Source organism: Passer domesticus, chromosome 11 (assembly GCF_036417665.1).
Source record: "Passer domesticus isolate bPasDom1 chromosome 11, bPasDom1.hap1, whole genome shotgun sequence".
Taxonomy (NCBI): Eukaryota; Metazoa; Chordata; class Aves; order Passeriformes; family Passeridae; genus Passer; species Passer domesticus.
The window spans coordinates 12,258,139-12,274,180 of NC_087484.1; the positions used below are offsets into that span (position 1 = coordinate 12,258,139).

The following is a 16,042-nucleotide window of genomic DNA, read 5'->3' on the forward strand; positions in this document are numbered from 1 at the left end:
TAGAACTTGCAGAACCCTGTCTTTATTTGGAAACTTCTGCAGAGAAACAGTGAGAAGTTGTTTCTTCTTGAATGATTGTCACTATCTTTGTGACAGCTAATGTTAGTTTACCCTCAAGAATAAAATTTGCTCTGTATCCTTGTCTTTTAATAGTAACCAGTGTCCGAATGGGGCTAATGGCAAACATTGTAGCTGTGTTTGTTACTGCACTTACTACGTGGTTCCTGTGCTAGGCTGCACATCTTCCTTCACAGGGCTGCAGCTGCTTTGAACCTCTGTTGTGCTGAAAGCACGGGGACTGGCAAAACATAAACATGCATTGCTGCTGAATGCTTTCTTCTGGAGCATTTATTTATTATTGTGTAGATTTTCAGAAGGCAGTAGTTGTGCTTGTTTTTTAACATGTAACTTCATGAAGGGTAGTTGTGAAAATAGGTCACTTAAAAGACTTTTCCTTCTGGGAACTCTGCATTTCTCTTCACTACACAGTTGATGCTGATCAACTCCATGATGAAAAGCTGAACATAATCCTTGTGGGACACGTGTGAATGGCTTCACTCTTTGCAGATCAGAATGTTGAAGTCTTGTGTCAAATATTTAATGTACAGTAGCAGCACTTTTCCACCCAGACAACTTCAATGCTGACTGCCATTTTTTTTGTTCTGTGTGTATGTGTGAGTTTTTATTTTAAAACTCTACAGGGCCCATGCAGTACTCTGATTTCTTCCCTTCATTTTAAAGATTATCTGTTAGCCTTTGCTATTCAAACTGCAAGATGTAGTTTCTTCTTATATCCACATATGAATCTTCATTGTTTATTACTCTACACCTAATAGTAGTAGTGGACTTGAAGGAGCAGGCAGCCTCATGTCTGCTGGTTTGTTCTGCAAGAGCAGAAAGGAGGAATGGCTTGTTGCCTGGGTGGGCTGTGTGACCTGTTTTCTGGACTTGTAAGAAGCTGCACACTGCAACCACAGGACCCTAGTTCTTGTTGAGTTCAGTTCATCTGTGCATGCACAGCAGGTGCTTCTTGGGCATGTTGCATAAACTTTGCATTTCCTGGGTCCCTGTGTGAAGGTTTATTAGACTGCATACATATGTTCCCAAACCATCTGGCAGAACGCTGCCACTTGCCAAGCAATTTGTGCTGTCAACTTGGGTCTTTCTCCTTTAACCTGCTGCTTTCTGTGCAAATGTCAGGGGAGTTCTTGTTCCTGGCAGGTGTTTTCCTGAAGCACCTTCTTTTATGGTGTGAATGGGGGTAAAGAGTGGGGACACTCCCTGGCAAGATGTGATCTGGAGCATGGCTGCAGTGCTGGGCAGGCCTTGAGCTGGCTCCTGCTTGTCTTATTTCCATGAAGATCTGGGAGCAGGCTGGATGAGTGTTCAGCTGTGCTGGGGGTTAGACTTACCTGGAATTCTCTGTTGGCCACTGCTTTATGGATGAATTAGAAGTGTGCATTTTATAGAAGCTGTGATGTGCTCCCAACTAAAATAGCCAGTGCTGTTCTGACAGCAAGTTTCAGGCTCAACTGTACCAAGTTACTGCTCTTACAGATTCTTCTTCCAGAAAGTGTTCTACTCTTAGTTTTTGGTTTGGGTGCTTTCTTTTTTTTTAATAGAACAACACTAAAAAAATCCTCCCCAAACTTCATCCATTTATTTTCTGCTTTTTCTGCCAAGTTACTGAACTATATCCAAGACTTGTTTGCCCATAGTAGGTAGGCTTGTGAAAGTTGTAGTCAGGATCTGCTGTCAACTTCATATATCTTTTTTAGTACAATTTTTGACTTGGCAATCAAATGCTTTTCTTTCAAGCATTATTTCAAGCTTTTCTTTCTGTGCATTATGCAGAGAAATACATCTTTGAGTTTATAATGGAGGAAAAAATATTCTTGAAAACTACAGATTTTAACAGTGTTTCATGTTTTTAGATATTAAAAGGTTTTAGAACTAAAAAGTTTTAGAAATTGAAAGGGTGTTTTTTTGTAATGTCCTTTTGGATATTGAAGAATAAGTAATATTGATTTTTCATTTGAGCCTTTTTTATGTTATCCTCTCCTTTTAGTCCTCTCGATAAAATTCTAGTTCAGCAATGCACAAGCTTGACCTTGTTCTTGAATTATGGCTTTAAATGGTTTGAATTAGACCAGCAACCAGGCAGTGTGAACAGCCAGTGTCACCGGATCGACATTGCAAGTGTAACATTTTAAGTGATGTAACTGTAAGAACTTTGAATCTGTAACAAAAGTTGTAACCACATGTGACCTCCTTAAAACAGTCTCTGAAAAAGCCCATTTTTGTATTTTCTGTCTTCCATAATGTGGTATTTTCCATTGCTTCAACCAGCTATGTGCAATAATGTCTAGAACTTTAATTAAATGAATACCAAGGGCCTGTAATTAAAATCAACTTGAGAATTGTGTCAGTTTTAAGTCAATTTCCTTTAGTATAGGCTCAAAAATGTGTGGCATATTTTCTAGTTGATTTTTTGTTTTCAGTTAAAACAGCTTGTTCCCAGTATTCTGTTCATTGGTGAGCCAAGTTATGAAGAGACCAAAGGAAAATACCCATTTGTAGAACCATGGGATAGACTTATTTCAGTTTGGTAAGATATTTGATATTTATCTTCAAATAGTGAGATAATTATTCTGCAGGTGAGTTCTGTTCTCAGCTTAGATATTCTTATACTTTTTCTGAAGCTACAGGTTCTTGAAAAGGTACAGATATATTTATCTTTTTGAAAATACAGGAAGAAAAACACTTGCATGCAAAAGTAACACTTCTGACACAAAAACATATGAAGCAGACTTCTGTTTATACACATAATATTTTTGTTTAATTAAGATCTGCTTTCATCTTAATGGGTGTTATGTTGAGGCTTACCATATTAAAATAGACTTCTAAAATTAAAAATATTACAGCTATAGCTTGAGACATAAGGTAGTTTGCTACTTCAGAAGCATTCATTTTCCTGACAAGAACTAACTCCATGTGCACTGGTGCCAGAAAAAGGGAATTCTGGGAGAGTCTCTACATATGCTGGTAATGCCGTTGGCTGTGCTACCCTTCTTGGCTAAAGTAAGGTGGTTTTTTATCTATCTATTTATCTATCTATCTATCTGATCTTGTAGCTGTGCATATACAGGCTTTTTAGTATAAAATGGCAAATCTGTCTAGGGAAGGTTCAATGTGTTGAATGTTATTGAGTAAGAATTCTTATTTGTTTCACTTAGAGTAGTTTTGTATGAAGACCTGTCTTGAAAATTGTGCTTATGTGCTGGCTCTTCCTAGCACTAAACATCCACTGCTAGGAAATTTTGAATAAAAAAATGCAGCTTCTGTGATACAACATCTTTACTCATATTTGAGGCTGAAGCCTCCATGCAATATAATCCTTGCAACTTTGAGGTGTTCATCTACTTCTGGACAAGTTTTCTAAGGCTTATACTGTGGTTATTCTTGCTTTGGTCTCCTTTGAATACACAGAAGTCGGTCAGTTTTACAGAAATTTGACTTAGGGCTGTGTTTATAAAGGTTAAGTTCTTGATTACTTTCATCCAGCTGGAGGGAGGATAAATATTTTAGTTGGTGTCCAGATGACTGGAATGTTATTTCAGTCATTGTTAGTATGTTTCTGCTGTGCAGTTTTTCTGAATGTCCCAGTCTTTGGAAGAACTTCATGTCTTACTCTTCAAGGAAAGTAATAACAAGCAAAATGGTCTCATTGCTCCTCTTTTTTTCTTTTTCTTTTTTTTTTTTTAAGAATTACTTACTATTTTGTATGTAGTACAGTTTGATAGCTAGCTTGCTTTTAAAAGTTTTTTCCACCCTGTACTGCATGTGTGTGTGTGTGTGACAGGGCAATGTATTGAATTTTTGGGATTAGGTGCTGCTTTTGGTAGCCTAAAATAGCAAGTAAGTAGTAAGTTGAGTAGCTACTGGTATGCAGATAAATAGTATTGTGGCAAAAGTTTATCCTTGTGGTATTTCACTGACTGTGTATTCAGTGTTGAATAGCTGCCCTGTAGAATATATCAATTGCAGTATTCTCTTCCCAGGGTTACCATTGAAAGGGTCTGCTGACAAAAAAACACTTGTCAATAAATCTGCTGTTCATCTAGGGGCTGAAAAGACAGTAGAAAATTTGAATAATTGATGTAGTTTCCAGGTTCTGGGAACGTTTGCCCTCTGGCCTGTCCTTGCTTTATTTCCCATGTTCTTTCCCCTCTTTTCCCTAGGTGTGCTGCCTACCTCCTCCCATGCTTCTGTCTGTGTTCCTGGATTTGCTCCTAATCTCCCTCATCATTTCCTTCAGTGCTGGCTGCAGTGTAGAGGGAGGGGGAAAGCCTGAGAGGATATTTGTCCTGATCTTAGTCCTGCTTCCATGGTGGTCCTAGCAGCAAGGGCAGAACATCTCATTCAGCTCTGCAGCTGGAATTCCATGTGCCCCCCGTGCATCTGCTTTGCCTGTATTTTGGAGAAGGAGCTTGTTTTGGTGCAGGGGGAAGGAATCTTCAAAGAAACTGAACTGTAGCAGCTGACTAGGAGTCTCCTGGCACAGATGGTTTCCTGAATTATAACTAGGCCAAATTTGCAAGATTGTTAAGAGACTGCAGAAGGTGTAGGGCTGACACTAGAATAACCTCCTTAGCTTCGTGTTCTTTCCCCAAGTTAGGGGAGGCTCTAGAGCTCTTTGGTAAAGCTTTTATAGGAATCTTGTGATGTGTGAGTATCTTCCCAGCCATGCCCTCAAAACAGCTGACTTACTTTGGCTTGAAATAAAAAAGTCAGCCTAAGACAGAGGAGCAGCAAGGAGGGTGTGTGAGCAAATTGTAAAAGCACTTCAGCTTTAGGTGGTTTTCAGAAACTTGTGTTAAAATTTTGGCTGCAGGAGGCACACAAGTGTTAGTGCTGGAGGAGATGCTGCTCTGTGGCACACCCAGCCTTGTGTTGCCACCACTGCCACATAATTACCTTGGAGCCTGAGCTTGCTGTAGGTAGAAGAAACCAATGCCTGGGCTGTCTCATCTGAGCAAAGCTATGCACCTGTATGGAAGCTCAGCTTGGAGGCTTGAGTGAACTCAACCCAAAACTAGTTGGGAGTTTTTGAATACATTTGTCTGGTGAGAAACATCATCAGTCCTATATACTCACATTTTCTAGGGGAGACATACTACAAATAAGGCTTAATAGTGAGGTTTTTGTTGCCACTGAAAACAGTAGTAAATGCATCCCTTTAAGAAAAAATTACCTTGTTGTATTGGCTGCTGGTTTGCAACTGGTGTTGAGATATTTGGGGAGGATGGATAGCTGGGAGTTCATTTTTAGTTTGGATACTTATTGGTGTTTTTTTTTTTAGGCTGATGACTAGGTGTGCATGAAGCAATATTAAATCAGAAAGTTTGGGCAGCAGAATATTCTGTCAATTTTCATCTGTGTGTCAGTTTTTCCTACCTTAATTCTGGACATAGAAAACACTGTGGGTTTCTGAAGGAAAATTGGATCGAGACAATGTGAAGCAGTTTTTAAGGAAAGAATGGATGTGACACGTGGTATAGTTGACGTGGTGGTGTCAGGTCATAGACTGGACTCAATCTCAGAGTTCTTTTTACCAACCTAATTGATTCTGTGAAGATATGATGAAGGAGGGATTAATAAGCAAAGAGGAAAGTATGAATGAGTAGTTTGGAAAGTGTAAGTGTTCAGGCTGGTAAGGAATTGCATTTGTGTGAGTGTAAAAAGCAGCTAGAGGAATAAAAGTAAACAATTAGATTAAGCATCAGTTAATGAGAACTGGAAGTGAGAAGTGGAAAATAACATCTCCTGGAATCTGAGGTGAGCAAAGAAGTGTATGCAGAAAGGATGTTCAAAGGCTAGACACAGTTACTGAAGCTGGGGATCAGTAGCTGGATGCTGCAGCTTGTGGCAAAGGATTTTGTGGAGCAGAGTGTGTAGTGAGAAAGCTGCACCACGAGTTGCTCCTTAAATTTTTAAGAAGTCTTGATTGTGTGCAGCAGTTTTAAAGAAGAAATAGATCCCCAAACAGCCAACCCTGAAAGGGGCTTTACAGAGTTTGTGATGAGGCTGTTTTTCACTTCTCATAGTACAAATACAAACATTTATTTTTGATCAGACACACACCATGACAGCACAACCATTAAATACACAAAGAGAATGCTTACTTAACTATGGGCATTGGCTTGGTAAGTGGACATGAAGCTTTTCTTGGTCCTTGTATTTTTTTTGTTGATAACTAATTATGCACTTTTCAAGCTGTTCTTTACTTGTATTAAATGGATATTCTTAGCCTGACATAGCAGATGAAGTAAGCATGCATGATTGAGCCTTCCTTGGAGTTAGTGGGAGTTGCTTTATGACTGAAGAATGAAAGTCTGTAGTATTGGCAGACTCTCTTGCCTGTTCTGACAGTGATCATGACTCTGTTTTGTCTATATATTCGTTATGTTGGGCTGTTAAGAATTTGGCAGATACCATTTATCTCAAATTGCTCTGAACTGAAATAGCATGTTGACCTTTGTTTTCATTCTAGTAGTTTTAAGACTTAAGTTTTCAAGTGCTTTGGGTGCTTTGGCAGGAAGCCCTAAGAAATAAAGCTGTCTTTCCCTCCCTACCTTGATTTAGAAAAGCATTTCATTTATAATGGGATGGCACCTTTTCCTGGACAACACACAGGTAGTCAAGGTCTTAACAAACCTGTTTTTTCAAATATGGGTAACATCATAAACAAAACCAGGCATTTGCATGTGCTCCATTTAGATGGACAGATGTCTGAGAAGAGGCAGACCACTGAGAGATGACAAAGGAATTGCTTACATGGACTAAACTGAAATAGGTCAGTTTCTAATGGAATTCAAAAGCTCCTTGGTTGCAAGCCTGAGGGAGGGCAGTGGCTTTGGGACGTTCTCCTGAACAAAGCTGGTATTGAAAAACTTAGTGTGGTAAAGTCTGTATGGTAAGGCAAAGTTATCTAGTGTTTTGCTGGCTTTGTCTGAAATTGGTTTGTTCTGCTGTTGAAGATGTATCAGAAAAGGAGCACCTGCTGAGTGCAGGATTTACTGAGTAGCTGAAGCATGTAAATCCTGGCCCTGCTGCCATGCAGAAGGACCTTGACAAGCTGAGGAAATGGGCAGACAGGAACCTCATGGAGTTCAACAAGTGGAAATGCAGAGTCCAGCCCCTGGGTAGGAACAATACTACGTACCAATATGTACTGTGTGTCACCCAGGTGGAAAGCAGTGCTGCCAGAAGGGATGTGGGAGTCCTGATGACAAAAAGTTACCATGAACTATAAGTGTGCCTTAGGGCAAAGGTGGTGAATAGTCTCCTGGGCTGCATTAGAATTGCTAGCAGATAAACCCTCCCCCTTTGCATTTTAGAGTGCAAAACATGAATTTAGATTTTATAGAAGAATGAACAAACAGAAAAACATGAGCTTCCTAAATTAATTCTTGTTCATATGCAAAGCTGAGAATCTTCAGATGGGGATACGATTAATACAGCATACAGAAATAGGATTGTTAAATTCACATATGATTTGGTAGCAGTTTATACCTTTGTGTAGTGTATGATGTAAGGACAACAGTTCACTGGTTTACATGGACAGTGTCCAAAGCAGTCTGTTGTAGTAAATGTGTTACTGTTTAAGTTCATGAAATGCTAAGCTTGTGTGGAATTTCCTGGCATTTATTTAAGAAAAAACATCTATAACCCACAAATGGTCAAGTTACTTAAACTGTAAAAATGCAAAGCCCAAAACCAGTTGGTTACTGTGATCATTAGAGGAATGCTTTCAATTAAAAAAGAATAAACCACAGAATCATTTAAGGTGCAAAGGACCTTTATGATCATTGAGTCCAACCTTTAACACAGCACTGCCAAGTCTACATTAAACCATATCCCTAAGCACTGCACCTACAAGTCTTTTGAACACCTCTTGGGACTCTAACATTCTCCTGGATATTTCCTGTTCCAATGCTTGACAGCCCTTTCAGAGAAGAAATTTTTCATCATTTCCAATCTAAACCTTTTCATTGATATCTGTTAGCTGTTACACACACAAGTGTGAATTTGTACATTCAGTCTGGGTGTGTGCATGTGTACTTGTATTTATGTACAGCTTTTAGTTAGCTTTGGACAATTGTGTGATGTAACCCTGAATGATGTCACATATATTTATGTATACTATTTATGAAGCATATGTAACAAATATTTGTGTGTTATATATAAAAATATTTATAGAACTAGGTGTTAGCTCACACAGTTGTCTGAAGCTAAGTAAAAGCCATGCAAGTTAGATGAGTCACCAACTATCTGGTCTTTAGATAGTTGGTGGTAGAGTTGGACAAGCTAAAACAGAGCTCTGGGCAGGCCAGGACGAGTGCAGAGGCCTGGTTATTCCCTTAACACAAGGCCCATGGCCTGTTATCAGCAATGCCTTGTATGTAGGGTTACACCATTCCCTTAAGAAAATGCTGTTACAGGCATCCTGTCTTTCACTTGCAAAGTTAGTTATCAAAAGGTTCATGCATAAGTGAACACAATGAGATTTTTTAGAACTTGCACTGATCTTAAATTATCCTGGTTACAAGTACTCCCCACTGAATATATAGCAAAAAGTAGCAGACACTGCAAATACCTGTACAAACGATAAGCAGAGGGCTTATGTTTGATTTCTAAGGAGCAGGGAAGAAATAGATCTTAGAGAGCTGTCATGTTGCTGGTTGGAATCCTTATCCTTGGAGGCAGATTCTTTAGACAGAATTGATGTAGTCTCTTGAAGTGCCCTCAAATATACTTTAGAAAAAAATTTGGTTTTGCAGTTATGCTGTTCTTTTAATTACTGTGTTGTGGTTTTTAGTGAAGCTGGATCTCCCTTGTAAAGTGGATTTGGGTTTCAGTTTGTATTTGGCAGATAACTCTTGTTTGCTTTAAAAGTGAGCAGTTTTAACTTCTGGTGTATCATGTTACTGGTGAACAAGCCTGTTCAAAGAACAAAACGAAGATGAGTGGAGAATATGAGAAGGGGTGAGCAATACACCAGCAAATTTCTTTTAGAATAAAAAACCCAGTTTGTCACCATTCCTTAACTTTTCACACTACTAATAGGCTAAGATATATAATTTTCTTTCATGTAGGAGTCCTCCATTGCAGAACTGGTGGTCTGTCACTTGCTTTGTGTAGGCTTTTATTCTTTGTGCTGTCAAACATACTTTTGATTTGGATATTTCATGTAGTTTTACTTGTAGGCAGACCAAATTCCAGGATGGTTTTCTCTGTTGCCTACCATTCATCACTTTTTGTCACTTTGGATTCCTAAAACTGTGGGCTCCTATTTTTCAAGTTTCAGCTGTTCTTTTAATGTTCTCCTCTAGTTTCTAAATGTTCCCCATCTGTGTTTCCTTTTAGTGTTGTGCGATACCTGGTTTGAATCAGTTTTTTGTAACTTAGTTTGAGATATCATCTCTCTTGGAATTAATATAGGAGAAAAATGCTGTAATATAAAAATAACACATCCTAGCTTGAAGCAGGAATCTGACCATAAATACAATAAAAACTTAGTATTTTACTACCTGCTATTTGTAATAATCAGAAAAACGTTAGAACTTACCATAGCTAATGCATTCTCACATCATCACCGTGTGTTCAGTACATATTCAAGTGTGTTGAAATATTTTTGTGAGCTGATATGTAGCTGTAGACAATAGGAAGGAATTTTTAGGTTTAATTTAATATAGTCTAGGCTTTATAGAGTGTAACTGTCAGGTTTTATTCTTGTGGACCTAATGTGTTCAGGGTTCATAGGTGGCTTGCCTATACTTGTACATACTTAATGCTTGCATTCTGAGCAGTAAAAATGGAAACTTATTTTTAGAAGGTAGATAATATCATATAGACACCAAGTTTCTAGAAACTTTGTGGATTTGGAGCAACTCCAGGGAAAACATAAACTAATCCCTCATTAAGTGGTGCATATTATGTCTTGCCATCTTTCAGTAGGAAGTCTGTTGTGGTGTTCTCTATGGAGAAGTGGAGGTGAGGTATGGGAAATGCTGTGCTTTTTGAAATGAGAGCTGTGCACGAGGAATAAATGGCTACCTCCACTGGCAGGACTTAAAAGAATAGTAGCAGAATTGAAAATCAGTGTCCTAGATTTCTGTTGCAAAACAGTTGCACAAATAACCCCTTCCCATAAATAATGTAGTGATCTTCCTGGCTTGGTTGCTGTGGATTGCAGCTATAGAATCAACTTAAACCACTGCCTATTTTAATACACAAAGTACTCTCTGTCAGGGGGGGAAAAAATCTTTACTGGGTGTGCTTGATTGATGTATTGATGTTAATGCAGCTACAAGACAAATTTGCAACTGAGGGAGCTAATGTGAAAGATAGATTTAAAGGCAATTTGTATCTCTTAGGCTGCTTTGCTCCTGTATATCTAGGTCACTTAACGTCTTCTGCAACCCTCGCTGCTCTTTCTTCCAATCAGCTGCACTAAGAGCAAGTATAACTTTAAAAATTAATGTAAGCTGTTGGTAGGAATTTGACTCTTGCTCAGAGGAAAGATACAAATGGAATTTGAGAATTTCAGTTTTCTGAGCTGGTAGAGAGCAGAAGTGCAAAGTCTGTAAGAGCACGTAAGGCTGGAGTGCCAGCAACAGTAGTTGCAACTTTTAGTTGTGTAGTCTTTCTTTTGTGGGGTGGCTCTATAAAGGAATTGGTTATTGTGCCACTGTTGCTGACTCTGGGCTGTTGCTGGAAAGCTACAAAACTGTGGCTTAGACTCTTTACTCATGGCTGGGTCTTATTTCCTTTGGCTTACTGTGCTTGTATGTTTATCTTCTATGAAGTTGGTGTGATTAAAAATCAAGAGTTTGCAAATCTGTTTAGCAGATTTTTACTTTGAATAAGAGATAAAAGCTTTACAGGACAACTTCTTGCCCTTCCCTTAGCCTGTACCTTTTCTGATTTTTTTTTTTTTTAATGTGTGTGTTTATGGATGTGATTGCAGTTGTGGGAGCAAGTTCAATACACCTATACTTCATAGGAGCACCTTTGGTCCTTCTTTATAGTGTGTAATTTTTATTGATGCTTCATGGAGTAGGATGTCAATAAGTAAGGTAATACAGCCAAATTTTTGTTTCCCAGAAGTTTCCAGCTGAAAGGGCTATAGAGAAAGCTGTTAATTAGTTCATAACTATGGCTGGTAATTCATACTGTTAAGTTTCATCCTATTTCTGGCACTTAGACTGAAAAAGCAGAGGATGACTTATCCTAATCAATTTTCCCTTCCCTATCTTGCAGCCTCTCTCTCTCTTGCTGATTTCATCAGTATACTTCTGTTCCTGTGGTCATTTAATTGAAACATGTACAAAATAGACCTTCTAATATTGCCCTTGAACAGTGGATTTCAGCTAACCAAAGGCTACATTAGTTGAAATTGGGCTTAAAAGAGCTTGAAACATAGACACCCATCCCTTCCACTATTCCACTGCAGTCATTTCATGTGCTTCTGCTGTTCCTGCTGCAGCCTGTGCTCCTGGGGTTGGTGGCAGATGCCCAGAGTGGGGACAGAGTGAGCTGTGTGTGCACTGGGGGAGGTTCATGTGATTGTGGTGATCCCTACGAGTTTACTCATGACAGATGAAGCCATATCTCATTTGTTTTGCAAGAGGAAGATGTAGTTAAAATCAGAATGTTAGAGTAACTATCAAGCCTAACAACAATTTTTTTACATGTTTAGATATTCAAGAATTTTATGAAGTGACCTTATTGGACAATCCAAAATGCATTGATCACTCTCAGCCATCTGAACCAATACAGCCTGTGAATACCTGGGACTTCTCCAGCCTTCCAAGCACAACAGTGACATCAGAAACATTGCCGAGCAGCCTTAGCCCCAGTGTAGAGGTATGATATAGAAATCTGTCTTATTTTCTTGTTGAGACTGTTAGTTCAACATTGTTCTCGAAGTTTCCTTTATTTTATAAAATATTAATTTTCTAAGAATATGTACATTATTAAGATCAATAGTCATATGGGATTTAATTATTGAAATGTTTAATAACATGTATGCATTTTGCTTAGTCAAAAATTTATAAACTCGTTTGTCAAATGTACCATTAAGTGACCATTAAGTTGGATTTATGCTTTGATTTTGGAACCTCGCTGACAGCTTTAGTATGCTTATACTCATCCATACTTGTGACTCTTGAATCATTACTTCATTAATTATTTGGGAAATCTGAGGCTGTGTCTTTCTGATTAGTAACCTTTTCAGTCTGGTCATAAGAAGTTCTCTGTTACTTCTTCATCTGTGTTCTGGAAGGACTTGTTTTTGAAAACTATATGCAGCCAGTTGTCACTGGTGAGTGGTGAGAAAACTGATCAGGAAAGTGCACTCTGATGTACATTTTTCACTAAAACAATCTCCCTGCTCAGTTTAAGCTTAAAATGTTGCTTGAATATTTTTGCATTAGAGCTATTATTTGCCCCCAGAGAGGTGAACCTAGTTTGAAGTGTGCCCTGGGAACTGACAGCACTGGGAAAAGTGTGTGGATTTCTCAGTAACTGGAGGCAGTGTGCTTTGCTGATCCATTTTCATGAAATGATTGTAGAGCTCAGGAGGAGCACGGGGAGACATCAGCTGAAGGACTGAATATGAAAAAAATAATATTTTGCTTTTATACAAGTTGTGCTAGACTTACACTATGGAAATAGACTTAAAAAAGCATTTAAAATATTTTTCTGAGCACCAGAATAGCACAGTACATGGCCAGTCTCCCTTATTGAAGGTCTTTTGAGGCAGCATAGTGGTCTTAAAGGGCTTAAATGTTTTGGAGTGGTTTTTTCATCCCTATAACACACCTAGGAACAGTGTAATGGAATCGAGAATTTATGTCCCTACTAATTTTGTTATTAGTAAATATACTCCAAATACTAGCAGACTGGGCTTGAAGCACGTATTTGTTGCTATGAGATTTGTTTTATGGTGTTGCCACTGTAGGATGTTTTGTGAACCCCTGCAGGAGAAAGGGAGATCTGAAGTGAGGAACAGTGTGCGATGTTAAGTCCAGGCTTTGTGATTATTCACTCCCAGCCCCCTGCAGAAATTGTTTCCAGCCCTGTACAAGTGTAGTGTTGTCCTTGGATCTGTCTATGTTGTAGATGAAGGTGTAACTTAACAGCAACAAAGTTGCATCTTTAGGTTTTTTTCTCGTGTGCAATTGAACTGCCAGGAACACAAGGCCTTGTCCTTGACACTGCACCAATGGCAGCAGGCACGTTATCATGGCAAGGTCACTAATGCACTGAAAGGAGGAATTGCCTGATTTGGGAAAGCTCACCAGAGATGTCTGTTCTCTGCTCCAGTACAGTCTGGTCGTGCTGCTGTTCCCTAACAGAGCCTGATATGGTGGGGATTATTTTGTTATTTTTCCAAGTGGCCTGAACTTGAACATTTATTACAAAGTTGCCTGTCTTCCTTCATATTTTTTGTCTTGAGTATAATGTGAAAATCACAGGTGTTTGACCTGCAGTATATGAAGGTCAGGTTTTAGATTTGCTTCCAGTATTTAAAAACATAGCTGCATATACTGGTGTTGATCCCAGTTCATGTGAAACTGAAAGCAAGCTTTTCTCCCAGTCTCTGTCACTTACAGTAAATGTTACCTTGTATTTCATTAGTTAGGATACTGTTTCCGTGTTAAGTTGGAAGGTGAACAAATTTGAAAGATGGTAGTTTGGTGTTGGTTTCATGTTTGTTTTTCTAATATATCTGAATTTCTTAGTTTAGCTTTCAAATAAATATGAGAATTGTTACATAAACATATGTACGTTTCAATCCACCTTAATTCTTTCTTCTTCAGTGACTGTTTTTTTTTTTTTTTTAATATACCTGCTAGGCAATACTTTTCCCTCAATATTTAAAAATTAATTTAAAATTACAAGGAGAAATTCTCATGTATTCACAGTTTTTATTGCACATACTTGCTATGTGCAATATACATATTATCATTATTTAATACTTAATGCATTTTGGTTTCAGTAATGTTTTTTTTGGCTACTGAGGATATTAAAAAAAATAATTTTATATTTGGTTTTAATAAACCCAAGGGCATAATAATTCCAGTACAACATATGTTTAATCAAGCAATTTGTTTTGCTTGCTGAAATTTACTAGAGACTGGGGGGGACTTGGGCTTAGTATATGTGATTTTGTTCATAGCTAGCTTTTTAAAAATAAATTCTCACTTTTGAGGCTGCTGTCCAGTTCAGTGTTAGTTCATTAACCAGACACAAGCAGGTTGCATGCACTTTGAGATTCTTTTAACTCTATTCTGTGTCTTGCCAGGCTGGTGAGCCCACAGGTGACATGAATGGAGTGGCTTTTTTCTTGCTTGCACATTGTTAGCCTTTGAAATAATGTATTTCAACCCTGTTTCTTTTACCTTGCTGATATTTTTTTGCTGTAGTTACTGTGGGCCAAATGAATATTCTTCCAGCTGACACTTCGATGGTATATGTGAGAGGTGCTTAAGAGTGGGAATATAATGCCCCCCTAAAGAGATTAAGGATTGAATTACAAGAACTTTCTACACAGCTGACTTTGGGAATGACTTTTTAGCAATGTGTGCTTGTGTATATACATAGAATAGTGGTATACAAGCTTAGGTTGCCTGAGGACTTCTCACGGCACGTAGCCTACTTCTGTTTTTTGCTTCCTGCTCCTGAATTCAAAGACTGGAGTTTGAAATCCCCATAGGCTGTGTATTAGAGAAAGTCAGAGCTACAGTTTGCAAGTTTTCCTGCTCACAGCAATCTGTTTTCTTTTCCATGCTCTATATTTCTTGGAACGTTATTTAACAGTTTTATTTATTTCAATTTCTAGTACAAAATGATGGGGGGGAAACCACTAAAAAGCGAGTGATTCAAGACAGTGATAAAGCAGGAAAGGAATGTTAATCCTTTCACTACTAGGAACTAGTTTAAAAAACCAAATGTATGCAATCTGAAAAGGACGAATGGTTCATCCCTTTCCTCGTGTACATTAAATACGGAGCTCAAGAGTGCCTGGCAGAGGGAGCAAATGTGGAACGGGGTCTGGGCGCTGTGTGAGAGCAGAGCCGGCGGGAGCGGCCCCGGGAGCCGCTTGCTGCGATCTGTGGTGCCATCTGTAGGTGGGACACTTGCTGCTTGACAAATACACAGAGAAATCACTGCAAGAAATCTCTGACCTAATTGAGTAGTGTATTGCTGTGGAAATAGCCTTGTGGCATTCTTTTTTATCTTTAAATATGTAGGATTTTATTAGTATTTTAATTGTTTTAAACCAGAGAAGTTGTTTGCTGTTTAGCTTGAATTTAAAAGTTAATTTTAGATGTTGGAAAAAACCCCACTGAACAATGTCACAAAGGATTTTTTTTTTGCTTTAGGACATGGAACTCAATCTGGAGTCTCTTACTGTTGGATGAGAACACCTTTGTGTTTAGTGGGTAATGGTGTCTGAAGGACTTTGGTCTGATCTGTGGTTTTCCCATCTATCTGCACATGCCTATGTGTTTAGTGTGTGGCATGTAGAGACTGACCAGCTTACACTCTTGTAGGGCCTTTTGCCAAATTCTTTTTTCATACAAAGAAAGCAAAAAAGAAAGTAAGGAAACAGCTGATATGTCTGCAATTTCAGCTAAAATTTGATGCCAAGGCAGAGCGGAAAGGAAACTCCCTAAACTTCTTGCAATCAGAAAATAGTTCAGTATCACCTATGAGGTGTGAAGGATTTTGACCAGCTAAGTCTTGAAAATCTCAAGAACAGGAAATGCAAAACTTTTCTGGTCAGTCAGTTCCAATGCTTGACTATCCTCATGGTGGAAAAACTTCACCCTGTTTTTGATTGAAATTTCTGTTTTAATTTATTTGTAGTTTCTAGGGTTTTTCCATCATGCAACATGGACCTGGCTTTGTCTTCTGGCTAACCCCAATGCAGGAACTGGAGGGCTGCTTTTAGGTTCTGAACTCTTTA

The 16,042-nt window shown here is 38.5% G+C and overlaps 1 protein-coding gene across 14 annotated transcripts in view; it reads left to right on the top strand.

Moving 5' to 3' along the window:
- Nucleotides 1-16,042, top strand: part of DLG1 (discs large MAGUK scaffold protein 1) — a 139,110-nt gene that overhangs the window by 1,190 nt on the left and 121,878 nt on the right. For 13 of the 14 annotated variants that reach the window (XM_064385734.1, XM_064385736.1, XM_064385735.1 and 10 more), the window contains exon 3: nucleotides 11,765-11,931. In XM_064385734.1, coding sequence (XP_064241804.1) covers nucleotides 11,765-11,931 — 167 coding nt within the window. Of the gene's footprint in view, nucleotides 1-11,764; nucleotides 11,932-13,357; nucleotides 13,436-16,042 lie in introns of those variants that run through there. The other variant, XM_064385748.1, reaches the window with a different exon arrangement.